Here is a 16870-nt window from a genome sequence, read left to right as displayed (position 1 = left end):
AACACCTTTGGTACTTTCGTTAATAAATCGAATGAAAACAAAATCCCAGATTAAAAAAAAATAGTGACTTCATTAAAAAGAAATCCTTGCCTCAACTTTGAGGCCCTTTTGACCATGCAACTTGCTATACAACCCACTTGGAGTATTTCGGCATGAAAAGGTGACTTGAAACGGATTCCAAGGAGACGATCCTCTTATAGCTAACACTATTGGTATTGGCAGTTGTCTCAGTGAAGACATAAAATTTAGAATTCCGAGGATTCTTTTTCACAGCTGGAAACTTTTTTACAAGAACGGCTAAGACCCCGAGGTAATGACAGTGGTCAGGCAAGGCATTGACAGGTGGACACTTCAAAACTCTGAGAAAGATTTGCTAGATTTTGTCCGGATTGTGTATACTACGGAATATTTTAAATACCCCTTTAAACGAAACCCCGTATGTCAAACAATAAGCTTTACGAAAATGTGGTTTGATCCCAATATCTTGGGGTCAAAGAATAACCTGTGCGAAAATGTGGTCTAACCCCACTATCTTGGAGCATAAGGAAATTAAGGTTTATTTGGTTAAGCCGTCTTTTTATAAATCTAAAGGGATGGTACGCCACCAAAAATAGAGTTTTTTGGCAATCCAGCTCGGGCCACCTTAAACAGGATGATGAGGTAGTAAGGACTGCATAGAACAGAGTGAAGCTTTTAAAAAGCGGAGTGGGAGGGAAACTCACGCTCCTATGTTAGTATCAAGTGGATTGTTGCTATTTTTCCTTATCTGATAATATTAGAGACTGTGTTCCTACAAAAATTTTAATAAAATATGGAATGTATATAAATATATATAGAGAAGAGAGAGAGAGAGAGAAATCTTTAAGCAGTTATCATATTCAGTTTCGTTCAACTGGAAAAAATCAAACAGTTCGTGGTAACGAACTGTAGTAAGGAGCGACCCGGCTCAATAGTAACCAAAACTCTAAAAAATGGAATTTTGATACCAATAGCTACATCAAAAGAATCGCATTTTAATGCTGATTTTATACAAGTTTCATCAAGTTTAGTCTTACCCATCAAAAGTTACGAGTCTGAGAAAATTTGCGTTTTTTTTAGAAAATACGGGGAAACACTCCCTAAAATCACACCATCAGATTCAGCGTATCAGAGAACCCTACTGTAGAAGTTTCAAGCTCCTATCTACAAAAATGTGGAATTTTGTATTTTTTACCAGAAGGCAGATCATGGATGCGTGTTTATTTGTTTTGTTGTTGTTTTTTTTTTCCCAGGGATGATCGTATCGACCCAGTTGTCCTAGAATGTTGCGAGAGGGCTCATTCTAACGGAAATGAAAAGTTCTAGTGCCCTTTTTAAGTGACCAAAAAATTGGAGGGCGCCTAGGCCCCCTCCCACACCAATTATTTTCCCAAAGTCAACGGATCAAAATTCCGATATAGCCATTTTATTCAGCGTAGTCGCAACACCTTATAACTATGTCTTTGGGGACGAATTACTCCCCCACAGTCCCCATGGGAGGGGCAACAAGTTACGAACTTTGACCAGTGCTTACATATAGTAATGGTTATTGGGAAGTGTACAGGCGTTTTCAGGAGGATCTTTTTGGTTGGGGGAGGGGTTGAGAAGAGGGGGATATGCTGGGGGACTTTCCATCGAGAATTTGTCATGGGAGAAGAAAATTTCCATGAAGGGAGTGTAGGATTTACTAGCATTATTTAAAGAAAAAACAATGAAAAAATAAATATGAAAAAGTTTTTTCAGCTGGAAGTAAGGAGAAGCCTTAAAACTTAAAAAAAAACAGAAATTATTACTCATATGAGGGGCTGACCTCCTCCTAATACCCCGCTCTTTACGCTAAAGTTTTTTACTATTTTAAAAAGAAGAATTGAGATAAAGAGTCAAACTTTAGCGTAAAGAGCGGGGTGTTGATGAGGAAGCAGCCCCTTTCATATACGAAGTAATTTTTGTTCGTTTTAAGTTTTAATGTCGCTCCTTACTTTCAGTTTAAAAAAAACTTGTTTTTTTTTATATTTAATCACCTAAAAATACGTACAGGCGGTCGACACTAGGCGGAATGGATGAAAATAATTTCAGTGATGAATAGCTAAATAGCAATAAGTTAACAGTAGGGGGGTATATGTCAAGGGGAAGAAGTAAAGACAGAAAAATGCGTATTTTCAGCCCGCTTTTTTTCAAATTTCAGGAAAGAGGGAGTTCCTCTTGACCCATCTCTAGTCGGTAGCCCCCCTCACTGTGTGTAGGCATGCTGTTGCTCTATATATATTTATTATCTTAGCTATTTTGAAGGAGTTTCCTTACCAATCAATAGCTTTTGTCTGAACAACGGCGAAACTTGAAAAGAGATCAACGCAACAATTGGCAAATATATAAACCAAACAAGTGACGATGCACCAAAATGAAGAAAAAAATCCAATTTTCGTCTGTTTTTCTCCTGAATCATCGTTTGACGAAGACAAAGAAGAAACCAAATCATGATGGCGACTCGCAAGACTAGAATAAGCCAACCGGGTAATGTTTGATAGGGGTTTATATTTTCAATTACAGCTACTTCAATCTAAAAGGAAAAAAGAAGTGTAGTTTTATTTGTCTTCCTTTTTTCTTCACAAGCTGTCATGTTTGCAAAAAAAAATACTTCACATACTGCAATAAATACAGAGGTGGTTTTAAGGGGGGCAGAGGGGGTACTTGCCCTGGACGCAAAAATTTTAGGGGCACAAAATTTCAAACTAACAATCTAACGGTTATCATCATTCTGTAGTTTTTGAAGTTTTATTATTATTAAAGTAAAGCAGAGGGCGCAGTTTGCAGTAAGTATGAGAAAATTGAATCGTGAAATTTTTATTTTTCCCATATCCTCCTCACCATTTCTAGAAAATACAATTATGTAGACCGACATTGATTAATTTCAATATTTTTGCGATAGTTTGATTTCAAATTTTTTTAAAAAAAGGAAAATTTTGTTGATAAATGTCTTTTTTTTAAATTTAGCCTGAAAATGTTTGGGAGACAGGGAAGAGGACTAATCAACATTTTGTCCCCGATGCAAGAGAGTACAGAATCACCACTGAACTTTCCCAATTTTTGGGAAAAGAAAACAGTCACAGTATTCAGGCAAAAATAAAGAAAACTCGTGGAGCATTGGGGGAATATTCATCAAAATAACCTACAACCAGACGAATCATATGAAAATTAAAGGTAGCCTACTTTTTGTTAGAAAAAAATTTGATTCACAAATAAGGAGGGGTGAGGTTCATATTTTACTACTATGAGATGATCATTATCAATGAACAACATAAAATTGTAAATTCAAACCCCTCACACATTATCCCAGAACAAATTGCAAATGAACTTTCTATTCGCAAAAGAACTATCAAGACTATAAAAAATGGTTGAAATAGCATGAAAGCAGGAACTCCGCAAATCATTGGAAAAAAAATCTAGAAATATAAGATTTGCAGGGGGAGTGGCTTGTTCATCCCTTAAAGCTATGAAACAGTCATTAATAATGCACATAGAAATACGTAAAGTCGATTAAAAATCGCGAGAATTTAAACGATTCTAAAGAGAGACGAATAGGGGTTGTTTTTATTTTAAAAGACTATGAGAAAATTGCTAGCAAGAGACAAAAGAAATCTGTTTTTTCATAACGAATGGGAAGGAGCTGTGAGATAATCACTGTAGATGGAAACAAGAAAGTCGTTCATAAGTGAGAAAAAGCATAGTTTATTTCTACTTTGGACTCATTAAAACTTTACTGAAAAACAAACTGCAAATGAAGATACACGTGCATAAATTCAATAAAAAGGAAAAAAATAACTACCATAGTCCAAGGCTATATCGAAATATTAATGTTTAATTTGCGAACAGACTAATGAAATTTCAGATTAAAGCGCGGCCACTTTTGCAGAAAATTCTAAAATAAAAATCCGATTATTTTACAATCAGCAAATCGCCATTGACACATAAATCATCACTAAACGAAAACAATTTTTAAATGAGCACTATATCCCATTTATCTGATTCTTGTGGAAAAAAAAAATCTATTCTGCCATGTAGAAAAATATGGGAGGAGTCCAGCATCTTTAGAACCAGACCAGACCACTAAAACCATCACCATAACTACCATCAAACATGCTTTATCAAGAGGGGAAAGGTGAAGGCGTTAAGAGGAGGTGAACCTCAACGTTAACTGATCATGAGTTCAGTTTCAGATTAATCTTCAAATCCAAATTCGTTTCAGTCAAATAATTTCATTTCATTATGAAATATATAAGCAGTGAATGTGACGATCTTATGCTGGTTACTCATAATCACACTGCCACTTTACATTGAAGTTGATTTCTTACAGAAGGGTGCATATTTAACCACGCGAAAAGGACCAAGCGATGCCAATATGGGAATGTTGGTTCGTATATGAGATTGAAAGCAAAATTCGTTTAAATCATCCTAGAAAGTTTCTTGAAAAATGAGTTCTTTGAATCTTGGTTGCTCCCTTGAGGGCAACCTAGTAAAGAAGAAACCGTAGCCCATAGTAACTGTGAAGTCAAGTGAGGAACAATCGCTATTCGAACCTTTTTCAGGAATGGTAACGATTATTTAAATTAAACTTGATGATAAAAGTTAATTGCGAAAATAATAGAATCCCACAAAAATGGCGTCAGATCAAAATTATAAATTGCACAGTCAAAAAAATTAATTTAGGAGAATTAAAGTCATTGATCTTGACCAACAAGGAAAATCACTTTTTCCCATGGGAAGCAGTGGTGTGTCCCTGCTTTTATTTTGGCTTTTTTTTAGAAGCCGCTGTGCATTTGTCAAAAGAGATCCAATAATACATTCTACTAATATAACGCATTCAATAGTAGGCCACATTTTTCAACCATGAATCTTCTGTTGTTTAAACAAAATATTACCATCCGGAAAAGAAGTGAACGGAAAATTTGCCCCCATTGTAACACTATTAAAACGGTATTTAAAACCGTTTAGAAGTCAACGTTTTAAAACGGTGATTTAAAAACAGGTTGTCGAAGAAAAAAAGTTAATTCCCACCAAAACATTCATAAACACTAGCAAAAAAAGAAGCAAATGAACCCTGGCAATTACAGTCACTTTTATATAGCGAAATTCCCAGCAACTTCAATTATTTCATGGTATGACATTATTTTGGGTCCTTATATAGGAATGTTTGAGTTGGTTTTATGAGGCTGGTGTCACCTTTCCTGTTTTTGCTTTTTATTTTGCTATGCTTGTCGAGTCCCGTATCGCCTGATCTGAGTTGGCTAATAATGATAAATTGCAACTGGTTGCTCTTCTTCTTTCTTAGTGTTTGTTTTAGTTTTCATTTTTTCTTTGCTCTTTACCTGTTTCTCGAGCCATAAAACCACGGGTTACTGTTGATGTGCATATATTCTTAATAGACGAACTTGAAAAAGAAAATTGTCCGCCAGGGTCGAAAATGCCCCGTAAGGAATTTAAGGAATAGCAAAGGACGCTCACAAGTATTTGGAACCAACACCTTGCAATATTTACCATACTTTCGACCGAAACATTTGCATACTATTTTTATTTTTGCCACTGGCTGAAATTATCTTCGTTTTTTTAATGGTTCTCTATCGTCTTTGCCAACCTCAGTGCAACTGAGCGGGGCTAAAATCAATAAATTATGATCTTGCATTGTATTTTGATCTCATTCTGTTATTTATACACATGGTTCATTTCTAAATTAAGTCAAGTTTTAATAGGTTTTTTAAAAGTTGGTTTGTAATAGAGTTCATTAACCTTAAGAGAAAATAAGAGCTAAGAGCTCATATGGCACTTGTGACGAGGCGAGAAGAGCTAAGAGCCAAAAGATCATATGGTATGAGCTCTAACAAAATTCTATGAATCAATAGATTGATATAAAAAGGAAAATAAGAGGCTTAATGCCAGTCAGGATTTAAAATAAGAGCTATGAGTCATGATGTCCTTCTAAATATCAAAATTCATTAAGATTCCCTTTAGCCCCCTAGATGGTCAAATCTGGGAAAACGACTTTATCAAGTCAAATTATGCAGCTCCCTGACACGCCTACCAATTTGCATCGTCCTAGCACGTCCAGAAGCACCAAACTCGCCAAATCACTGAACCCCTCCCCCTAACTCCTCCAAAGAGAGCGAATCCAGTACGATTCTGTCAATCACGTATCAAGGACATTTGTTTATTCTATCCACCAAGCTTCATCCCGATTCCTCCACTCCAAGCGTTTTTCCAAGATTTCCCCCTCCAACTCCCCCCAATGTCAAAAGATCTGGTCGGGATTTGAAATAAGAGCTCTGAGACATAAATTCCTTCTAAAAATCAAATTTCATTAAGATCCGATCATTTATTCGAAAGATAAAAATACCCCAATTTTCACATTTTCCAAGAATTCCGGTTTCCCCCTCCAACTCCCTCAATGTCACAGGATCTGGTCGGAATTTAAAATTAGAGCTTTAAAGCACAAGATCCTTCTAAATATCAAATTTCATTAAGATCTGGTCACCCTTTCGTAAGTTACAAATACCTCAATTTTCAAAATTACCCCCCCCCCCCAATTCCACCAAAGAGAGCAGATCCGGTCCGGTTATGTCAGTCTCGTATCATAGACAGGTTTCTATTCTTCCCATCCAGTTTCATCCAGATCTCACCGCTTTAAGTATTTTCTAAGATTTCCGGCCCCCCAACTGCCCCCCAATTACGCATGATCCGGTTGAGAATTAAAATAAGAGATCTGAGTTACGAGGTCCTTCTAAATATGAAGTTTCATGAAGATCCAATCACTCCTTCGTAAGTTAAAAATACGTAATTTTTTCTTATTTTTCGGAACTAACCCCTCCCCCCAATAGAGCGGATCCGTTCCAATTATGTAAATCACGTATATAAGACTTCTGCTTATTTTTCCCACCAAATTTCATCCCAATCCCTACACTCTAAGTATTTTCCAAGTTTTAGGTTTCCTCCTCCCAACTCCCCCCCCCAATGTCACCAGATCCGGTCGGGATTTAAAATAAGAGCTCTGAGACACGATATCCTTCTAAATATCAATTTTCATTGAGATCCGGTCACCCGTTCGTAAGTTAAAAATACTTCGTTTTTTCTAATTTTTCAGAAATAAACCCCCCCCCCCCACCAACTACCCCAAAGAGAGCGGATCCGTTCCGGTTATGTCAATCATGTATCTAGGACGTGTGCTTATTTTTCCCACCAAGTTTCATCCCGATCCCTCCACTCTAAGTGTTTTCCAAGTTTTAGGTTTCCCCCTCCCAAATCCCCCCCAATGTCACCAGATCCGGTCGAGATTTAAAATAAGAGCTCTAAGACACGATATCCTTCTAATCATCAAATTTCATTGAGATCCGATCACCCGTTCGTAAGTTAAAAAAACCTCATTTTTTCTAATTTTTCAGAACTACCCCCCCCCCCCAACTACCCCAAAGAGAGCGGATCCGTCCCGATTATGTCAATCATGTATCTGGGACTTGTGCTTATTTTTCCCATCAAGTTTCATCTCGATCCTTCCACTCTAAGTGTTTTCCAAGATTTTAGGTTTCCCCCCTCTAACTCCCCTCAATGTCATCAGATCCGGTTGGGATTTAAAATAAAAGCTCTGAGACACAATATCATTCCAAACATCAAATTTCATTAAGATCCCATCACTCGCTCATAAGTTAAAAATACTTCATTTTTTCTATTATTTCCGAATTAACCGCCCCCCCACCCCCAGATGGTCAAATCGGGAAAACGACTATTTCTAATTTAATCTGGTCCGGTCCCTGATACGCTTGCCAAATTTCATCGTCCTAGCTTACCTGGAAGTGCCTAAAGTAGCAAAACCGGGACCGACAGACAGACAGACAGACCGACAGAATTTACGATTGCTATATGTCACTTGGTTAATACCAAGTGCCATAAAAACCAATAGGTTCCATAGCCTCGAAATTCAGTGAGTTCCCAAGCTTTCCGAGAAAAAAACTAAATGGAAACGGGTCTAAAAATCCCCCAACTTGTGCGAAATCACTAAAAGGCACAAATAAGCAGAAGTCTTGTCGTCTTTTGGCCTTTCTATCAAAGTTATACAATTAATTTACAGATTTTTGAAAATATTTTTTTGCTTAGGTTTTTATTCATGTTTTTGAAGCGATATCACGCATGATTTTTTAACTTAAATGCGCGTGTCTACATTATACCATCCTTAAAAGTCAAACTACTATGAAAATATATTTTTGCAAAAAGAAGAACAAATCACTATAAGAAAGAATATCAGTTGGGAGAGATGAATAAGTAGGGAAAGACAGTCCTGTGTGTAATTCAATCATACTGAAAACTCGATGTTACAAAAAAAAAATGGTGCCTAACAAGCACGAGGATGGTTAAAAATGGAAAAAAACGAAAAAAAGAGAAGAAACTGCTTCAAAAATTAATTCACAACACTATAGATTAAAAGAATTACAAAGCGTAGCATCGTCCCTAACGGTTTTATAAGTTCAACCCATTTTCAACAATTTTGATTCACCTGTTTTTTTCACTTTCTTTTTGTTGCAATTAACTCAGCCAGTCGTTTTCGCTATTGGACGAAAATGGATATTGGTCTAAGACAGACCAGCCTAAAATATTCAGGCCCAGCAATTGACAAGTTTATTCTAAAGGATCTTAAGAAGTTGACTTTGAAAAACTCTATAAGTTGACTTTGAAAAACTTCAGACGTCTCTATAAAGGTCCCAAATCACGTTTGCTTACAGATTAGGACTGTTTGTCCCTGACTAGAATAAATAACTAAGTAAATAGTTTCTATATTTGAGACTCATAAGAATTTTTAAATTTCAGAAGTTCAAGAACTCGACAAAAAAGCCGGTTAGAACTTCTAATAATAAAAACTTGTTATAAAACTTAGCTTTGTTTTTTTTTGCAAAATCCATAGTCTTTTTCTTGCTAAACTGGTAGCTCTTTTATTTTTAACCAAAAATTTATTCCAGTTTATCATCTGGATTTCAAAACTTCCAATAAATTAGGAAAACCTCTAGATAAAAAAAAAATGTAGGAATCTGTTAGTTTTCAATTTTGACTGTTTCTAAAAAAAAAGAAGCCCGTTTTCAATACAAATTACCAAACACTTCAAAACGTGTTGTTCATTAAACTTTTTCTTTAAAATGCCAAAAAAAAACTCACCTCCCAACTTTCTTTTTTTACGTCAAGTAAAAAGATTGAAGACAAACAAGCAACTTACTCTATCCCAAAAATAAAGTAGAATATGTACAATTCCGTAAATAGTCCACACGCTAAATAACACGAATTTGTTGGTTACTTCAGTTTTAGTTATCGCCCAGCCTTTTGCTAGTAAAAGTAGAACCAACATGAATAGAGCCTAGAAATAAGAAATGAATAAGATGGTTTGATTGCTCTTTCTCAAGTTGACATAGCGACGTAGAAGGAGAGAGGGTGGTTTAACACTAAATACGCCTATGGATACCTAAAAAAAGAGCTAAATATAACAGAGAGGTAGGTGATACTTAACTGTGTTTTTTCCCCTTCTAACTTTAGTCTTTATATATAAAAATTCCTATTTTTAGAACTACTACTGGACACTTATCCTAGCAAAAAGCCACCTGAGGGAAATAAACCTGCACATACTTCTTCCCTGCCTCACTTTATTCAGAGCTCTTTTCCCTCCTGTGTAGTTTACATCTCCTTCAAATATTTTCTCAGAGCCATTTTCTACCTCATTTGAGGACATCATGCATTTCTTTTCACACAGGCTAGGCTGATATAAAAAAATAGTAAAATTTTACTCAATATATTACACCGCATTATTCCTTAGAACGGATATATTCCGTAAAACGCAAACCGTCATGGAATTTCTTTCATCATAGCCCAAGACAGGAGAATCGAAAAATATTTTTTGTCAGGCCTATTGCTCGATATGCAGTTGCTGTAACACGTTTCTCAAGACTATCCTTCGACAATTCCTCTGGGAAACGAAGCAGCTCACCATAAATACTAATAACAAAATACTCCCCTTGATTTGAAAGTTCATTGCCCTAATCCTTGGTTCGCACTGCTATGTTCTCGCATAGAAGCGGACATTTTTGCTTGATCATGCAAGATAGATCGTCATTTGACACCTGTTCCTGGGTTATAACCAGTGCTTCCACTTTTCAATTCCAATTTTTCCTATTTTCATTTCAATTTTCCTAAACATTCCGAGTTTTTTTCTGATTTCTCACTATTTTTCTCCCAAGAAGAAAGTGATGTTTGCCCTATATTTCCATATAATTTAGAAGAAAAAGCAAAGCGCAGCATCAAATTGTTATTTTTTTTTTTTACTTCAGATAACAATTTATATGATATCTTTTACACTAACGAGAATACATAAAAAAAAGATTCAATTGAGTATCATCTCCACCACTGTATCACACGTAGTGTTTGCCTTCGTGTTGAAACCAGCCACAGCTTTTGGTATGCTAACAGTTGATGGAGTTTATCTTCGTTTTTCAACCAGTAATTGACTCGAATAAGTGAGACTATGGTGACGTACTCGAGACTATTTTGGATATCTGTTTTGATTTAAAACGTAGCGAGATCAGCGACATGCACTTCCGCAATTCCAAGTATTTGATTTCGCCACTGCAAGTTTTCAGACCAAGTATCTTCATCTAGTAGTGCTCAACTGACAAGTATTCAAATTAGACATCTCCCAAATGAAGCTCAGTGACATCAGTCATTGCCTGTAACCTCCATTCTACGTCCGTCTTCTGGAGGCAACACTTTTCTTTTGAAACAGGAAATCTCGCAAATAATGGCCTTAAAGATTTTGGCTTCAAATTTCTTACATTCTTTGGTTCAACCAAAGCCATATTGTCATAAATTCTGTCTCCAGACTTGAAGTGGTATTATATCTGGTTAATTAGGACTATATATAATTTTGACTAGACTGGTAATTGAGATCAATGTTATCACTTCACTCTTGAGCATTTTCAAGTTCTAACATTAAATCGCTTGCAGCTTTTCTCACATATTTCTAGATTAAACGTAAGTACTCACTTGAAAAGTAAGGATCCATGTTCATTAAACGAACTAACACTTCGAACTTAGTTCAGTTCCATTAAGTTAGATCCTGAAAATTGGCTTTAGGGAGTGAAGAAGTGGGAGCTCAGGTTCAAAAACTTTGTTGAGTTCGTTGGAGAGACTGAGAGAGTGTCAACTTGGTTTGTAATGTCGACAAGATAAAGTCATTGGTTGCAGTTGGGTAGTCAAACAAGGTTTCTATGAAATACTGAATAAGAGCAACCCAATGCTCAATAAGCCTCTTTACGAAGACCTGCAGAGCAAACCAACGTGTCTGTCTTGTTGCGAGAATTCGATGTGTTTTGCGTTGAAAGAATTCCCGAAATTTGGCATACTTATCTTGCCTGGCAGCACTTCTGGAAAAGTGGGCTTACATATTTTGCGCCATGTCCTCTAGCGTCTTGGGAAGCGACAAGCATGCATAGGATGAACACAAGTGAATAAGATAGCATGAGTATTTCACATTCGAGATACGGGGCCCCATGGCTTTCATTCGTGTTGAAGAAGACCTGTTGGATCCAAACATGACATTAGTTGTATCTGCACAAAATTTAACAATATTTTACGAGAGAATTGAGTTTTTTTTTCAATGACTTGTTTGATGCGGTTAGTCAGACCCTCAGCCGATATAACACTACCCTTAACCATGTCCAATGTTTCGACATGAGGTTTTATATCTTTCCCAATAAAAAATACTACAATGATAGCTATTCCCTAATCAACAGTGCGATCAGTAGCTTCGTCAATTATCTCATGAGAATAAGTTGTTTTGAGCAACTCGACTAACTGGTAGCGTAGCACCAAAGAAAAATGTGTCACAAAATGTTTTTACCTTTCTTTTCACCCAAACTGACCTCTGCCAGGGCCTGGTCTTTTAGAAATAATTTTACCAGGATAGGGATCAAGCTGTCTGCAAGACGTAATGGCAGATTATGTTCTGCCAAAATTATGCAGATCCGCTTTGCAATTTCTTTGGAATCAGAAGTTTTTCAATCCTGCCACTGCCAGACTTCGTCTCGATTTCATTGCTTGCTTTTATATGCTGCTTGGTCACGGGCTTGGTTTTTTTTTGGAATTCTGCCCTGAGCCCTGCTTTTTTGGGGCTGAGTGGCAAGGAAGTGAACTTCATAATCATCATCATTATCCAGTCGTCTTTCAGGACTGTACTTACTAGAAACTTGCAGGAAATTCTGATATCTTTTAGAAGATATAAAAAATGTTGTGCTCCTGACTGCGTAAGGTCACCTCCCTGTATCTTGCCTGTATCAACATTAGCTTTGAGACAGATGTCACATGCAACATATTCTGATTTCGGTGTAAACTCTGAATTTACGCAGGCAAAATCTTGTGATCCCTACTATTTCTAGATTAAGGATCAGATTTGTTTCCACAGTCTTAAGGCGTGTTGTAACACAAGCTTAAAAAAAATTAAGCACACGCAATCTTTGAGAATTTTTCAGTCTTTCGTTTGAAAAATCAAGCTTTCCCAAAATATCCCAGAAAATCCTTACTTCACCCCAGATCCCTAGATTCAAAATGAGTGGTTTGTCCCAAAAATAGGGTAATTTCTCTAGAAGTAGAAGCCTTGGTTATGACGGGTCGACGCATGTGCTGAAATGTTTTATTCCACCCGTTAAAATGCACGTGACAAAGAGTCTAGTTTAGAAGTTTTATAGACGGCTTATAAGATAAGGATAAAGATCTTCCAGAGCCACTGATGGCGCGTAGGGCGTCGGAACAACGGTTTAGTCGATGAAGTTTTTTTACAGGTAGCAACACAGTCACTCAACCTGCGGCACCTGGAATCGAGCCCTGGGCTCTCTATTGCCAAGTATCAATTCCCTATGCTACCCCCGGGTAACAGGTATTATACTGGTAGATTAAATTTAGTTGTAAGATGTAAGGCAATCGTCTAGGATGAAAATACAATCCTTAATGTAAACTCCATTTCCGACTCGAATGGTTATATTGACATTTCGGTACGTTACCGTAGGAGGTCCCAGACTGCAAAAGAATTATTGTTTACCACTAAATCCATTTTCTCATTGAAAAAGGGCCCTATTTTTCAAACAGTTCGTGGTAATGAACTGTAGTAAGGAGCGGCCCGGCTCAATAGTAACCGAAACTCTAAAAAATGGAATTTTGATACCAATAGTTAATCAAAAGAATCACTTTTTAATGCTGATTTTAAATATATAAGTTTCATCAAGATCAGTTATACCCATCAAAAGTTACGAGCCCGAGAAAATTTGCCTCATTTTAGAAAATAGGAGGAAACACCCCCTAAAAGTCATACCATCTTAACGAAAATCACACCATCAGATTCAGCGTATCAGAGAACTTTATTGTAGAAGCTTCAAGCTCCTATCTACAGAAACGTGGAATTTCGCATTTTTTGCCAGAAGACAAATCACGGATGCGTGTTTATTTGTTTTTTTGTTTGTTTTTTTTCCAGGGGTGATCGTATCGACTGAGTAGTCCTAGAATGTCGCTAGAGGGCTCATTCTAACGGAAATTAAAAGTTCTAGTGCCCTTTTTAAGTGACCAGAAAATGGAGGGCACCTAGGCCCCCTCCCACGCTCATTTTTCCCAAAAGTCAGCGGATCAAAATTCTGAGATAGCCATTTTATTCACCATAGTCGAAAAACCTAATAACTATATCTTTGGGGACAACTTACTCCCCCGCAGTCCCCGTGGGAGGGGCTGCAAGTTGCAAAGTTTGACCTATGTTTACATATAGTAATGGTTACTAGGAAGTGTACAGACGTTTGCAGCGGGAATTTTTTGGTTTAGGGGGGAGAGTTGAGGGGGGGGGGGTTACGTGGGAGGATATTTCCATGGTGAAACTTCTCATGGGGGAAAAGAATTTCAATGAAGGGGCGCAGGATTTTCTAGCATTATTTGAAAAAACAATGAAAAAATAAATATGAAGTTTTTTGTACTGAAAGTAAGGAGCAACATTAAAACTTAAAACGAACAAAAATTATTACGCATATGAGAGGTTTACCCCCTCGTTATACCTCACTCTTTACGCTAAAGTATTTTTTGTAATTTCAACTATTTATTCTACGGCCTTTGTGATTCAAAGGTGATTCTTAAGGAATTGGGACAAAATATAAGCTTTAGTGTCAAAGAACGACGAAGGTTGAATCCCCCCATATACGCAATAAAAACATACGAATATAGAAGTTCGTTACGTAAGTTAATTCGTAAGTTACGTATATTTTTTACCAATGAAAACGTTTGTAAAAAAAATAAAAGTTCCAGTTGCTTTTTTAAGTAGTCAAAAACTTGGAGGGCAACTAGGCCTCCTCCCTCGCTCCTTTTTTCTCAAAATCTTCCGATTAATTAATATGCAAATTTCGTTTTAATTATGTATGTGCGGAGAGCCAAGATCAAAACATGCATTAATTCAAAAACCTCCAGAAATTAAATAAAAAACAAGTTTTTTTAAATGAAAGTAAGGAGCAACATTAAAACTTAAAACGAACAGAAATTACTCCGTATATGAAAGGGGCTTTTCCTCCTCAAGGCCCCGCTCTTTACGCTAAAGTTTTTTACTGTTTTAAGAAGTAGAGTTAAGAGAAAGAGTTAAACTTTAGCGTAAAGAGCTGGGCGTTGAACAGGGAGCAGCCCCTTTCATATACGAAGCAATTTCTGTTCGTTTTAAGTTTTAATGTTGCTCCTTACTTTCATTTAAAAAAAAAACTTGTTTTTTTATTTAATCAACATTTGAAATCGAATGAGCAGTTTCCTAACCTTCTGAGAACCTTTCTCGTGCAAAGCGTGTTATGAGACCAAAAAAAGGGGGAAGGGCTACAGTGCAACAAATTAAGAAGTGTTAGAGAAAATAAGATAAATCGTTATTTTGAAAGCCTCTCTATTATTTCAGAGACCTCTTACCGAATTCTAGCAAACAATCAGATTCGCCAATCTTCAAAAAGCCTCTCTACAAGAAGTCTACAAACACGAAATTACACAATAGCCACATGGAGATAAAAATGCGGTTATTACGTTGCAATGATACGGGGAACTTGACAAAGACGAGTGTACTATGTCAATACGGAAAGGCCTATTTTATTCCTTATGTGACTGTCCACAAATTAGACTGACAACAAAATTTATCTTAACTAGGCAACAATTCTTTGTATTTTTCTTACAAAGTAGCTATTAACATCATTATAGTTTTTAAAGCAGTTTTGGGATGTAATGTTAGTTACACCTGATGCACTGCGATAATGAAGATACGAAACAATTTCCCCTCCCTACTGGTTGAAAATAAACGAGGACAAAAAAAAATGCCTCACCAGACAAAAAAAAAAAAAAAAAAAAAAAACAACGTCAACCGAGCATGTAAAAATATGGGTCTTTTTGCCTTAGGTACTTAATGATCCAAGTTCCAAGTTGCTCGAAAAAGTATTTTGACCATTTTTGAGAAAAGCAAATAACACCGGACAATGACAGAAAGAATAGGTGTTTAAAGGTTTTTGAGACTTTCAAAATACAGTTACATTTTTCAAAAACTTCCTGAACTTACTTGAGATTTATAGAAACGTGGCTACATTCAGTAAGACGTTCCTTAATAAATAATAGGCTAAAGGCTGGTTTCTTCTTTTATTTCCTTTTTTCTTTGTTTCGTTAAAAAATTTTTATATATGTGGTCACCCAGCATCAACTGCTTTTATGTCTTTCTTTGGACAGCCACTTGAATCAATTAAACCATTTTATAATTAAATGAATTGAACTTAAATTGAACTAGCTGTTTCAAAGTCAGAGGAACATACTACAATTGGAATCGTAGCAATTATTAAATTCATAAAAAGCATTGGATCATATGTTTCATTTTTGATTATCTTTATCTACAAGTGATCTTAGTGTAAGATTTGCCCTTCAATCCTCCCCTTGTCACATAAACAAAATTTTAGCCCCAGAAATCGAGTATTTCTGCTTGAAATGTTCATAGTGTTAAAAACAAATAAAGAGAGAGCTTCCTTTGAGCTCGTTAAACAATAGAACAAACATTAATGTCGGAGACTGTCGTTATGTTGGAGATTTTTTTTTTTTTTTTAAAGCAACTGTTTGCTTGATATAATTCCTTGTTATGGGATTTTCAAGGCAAAAACATTATCACCATTGGTTTTTCTTATCATTGTTCAGGTAACGAGCCGTTTTTATCGCTCTCAGTGGTTTATTATTAGTGGCTCGCACTTCTTTGGACGATTCAACAGCTATTAATTCTTTTTTCTTATTCTTATATAGGTAGGTTATCTGAATACAGTAAAGTCAATAAGAATTCTTACTGGGGTTCAGTTATAGGTATGAACGATAAAGGTTAACACATGAAAACTTCTAGCAGATTAATAACTTTTAAAAATAAAACATTGAACACCCCCCCGTAGATATAAAAGAATACTTTTGTTGTACATTTAGTAAAAAACTTCAAAAACCAAAAATTCTTATCCCCCCTCTATTTTCGTAAAAAGGTCACCTACGCTTATTTCATTTTAAAGAAAAGGATAATAGTCATATTATTCCAGTCTAATCAGCTGTTGCTGATTATCCCAGACTCTCTACCTTACTTCAATATTAAGTCGAACACTAACGCTATTTGATATGTTACTCGTCGAGTTTTAAGATCACTTTTTACATTATTAACTTTCAGTTTGATGCTTAATGAATAAATGAGAAACAAAATGAGAAAGTCAGTAATGATAAACTCTACTTGCTTTCAACCCTTTTCCATGATAAACATATAATTCTAATTAGATTA

The 16870-nt window shown here is 36.1% G+C and overlaps 1 protein-coding gene across 2 annotated transcripts in view; it reads right to left on the bottom strand.

Moving 5' to 3' along the window:
- LOC136026250 (uncharacterized) overlaps positions 1–16870 on the bottom strand; it is a 55441-nt gene that overhangs the window by 1374 nt on the left and 37197 nt on the right. The window contains exons 4-5 of one of the 2 annotated variants that reach the window (XM_065702621.1): positions 9263–9400; positions 2320–2575 (exon numbers count right to left, since the gene is read on the bottom strand). In XM_065702621.1, the coding sequence (XP_065558693.1) occupies positions 2320–2575; positions 9263–9400 (394 nt within the window). The remainder of the gene's footprint in view (positions 1–2319; positions 2576–9262; positions 9401–16870) is intronic. The other variant, XM_065702622.1, reaches the window with a different exon arrangement.

The sequence above is a fragment of the Artemia franciscana genome, chromosome 4 (genome assembly GCF_032884065.1).
Source record: "Artemia franciscana chromosome 4, ASM3288406v1, whole genome shotgun sequence".
Lineage (NCBI taxonomy): Eukaryota > Metazoa > Arthropoda > Branchiopoda > Anostraca > Artemiidae > Artemia > Artemia franciscana.
Note: the sequence above shows the minus strand (reverse complement) of the source record. Positions and strands in the feature narration are given on the sequence as shown.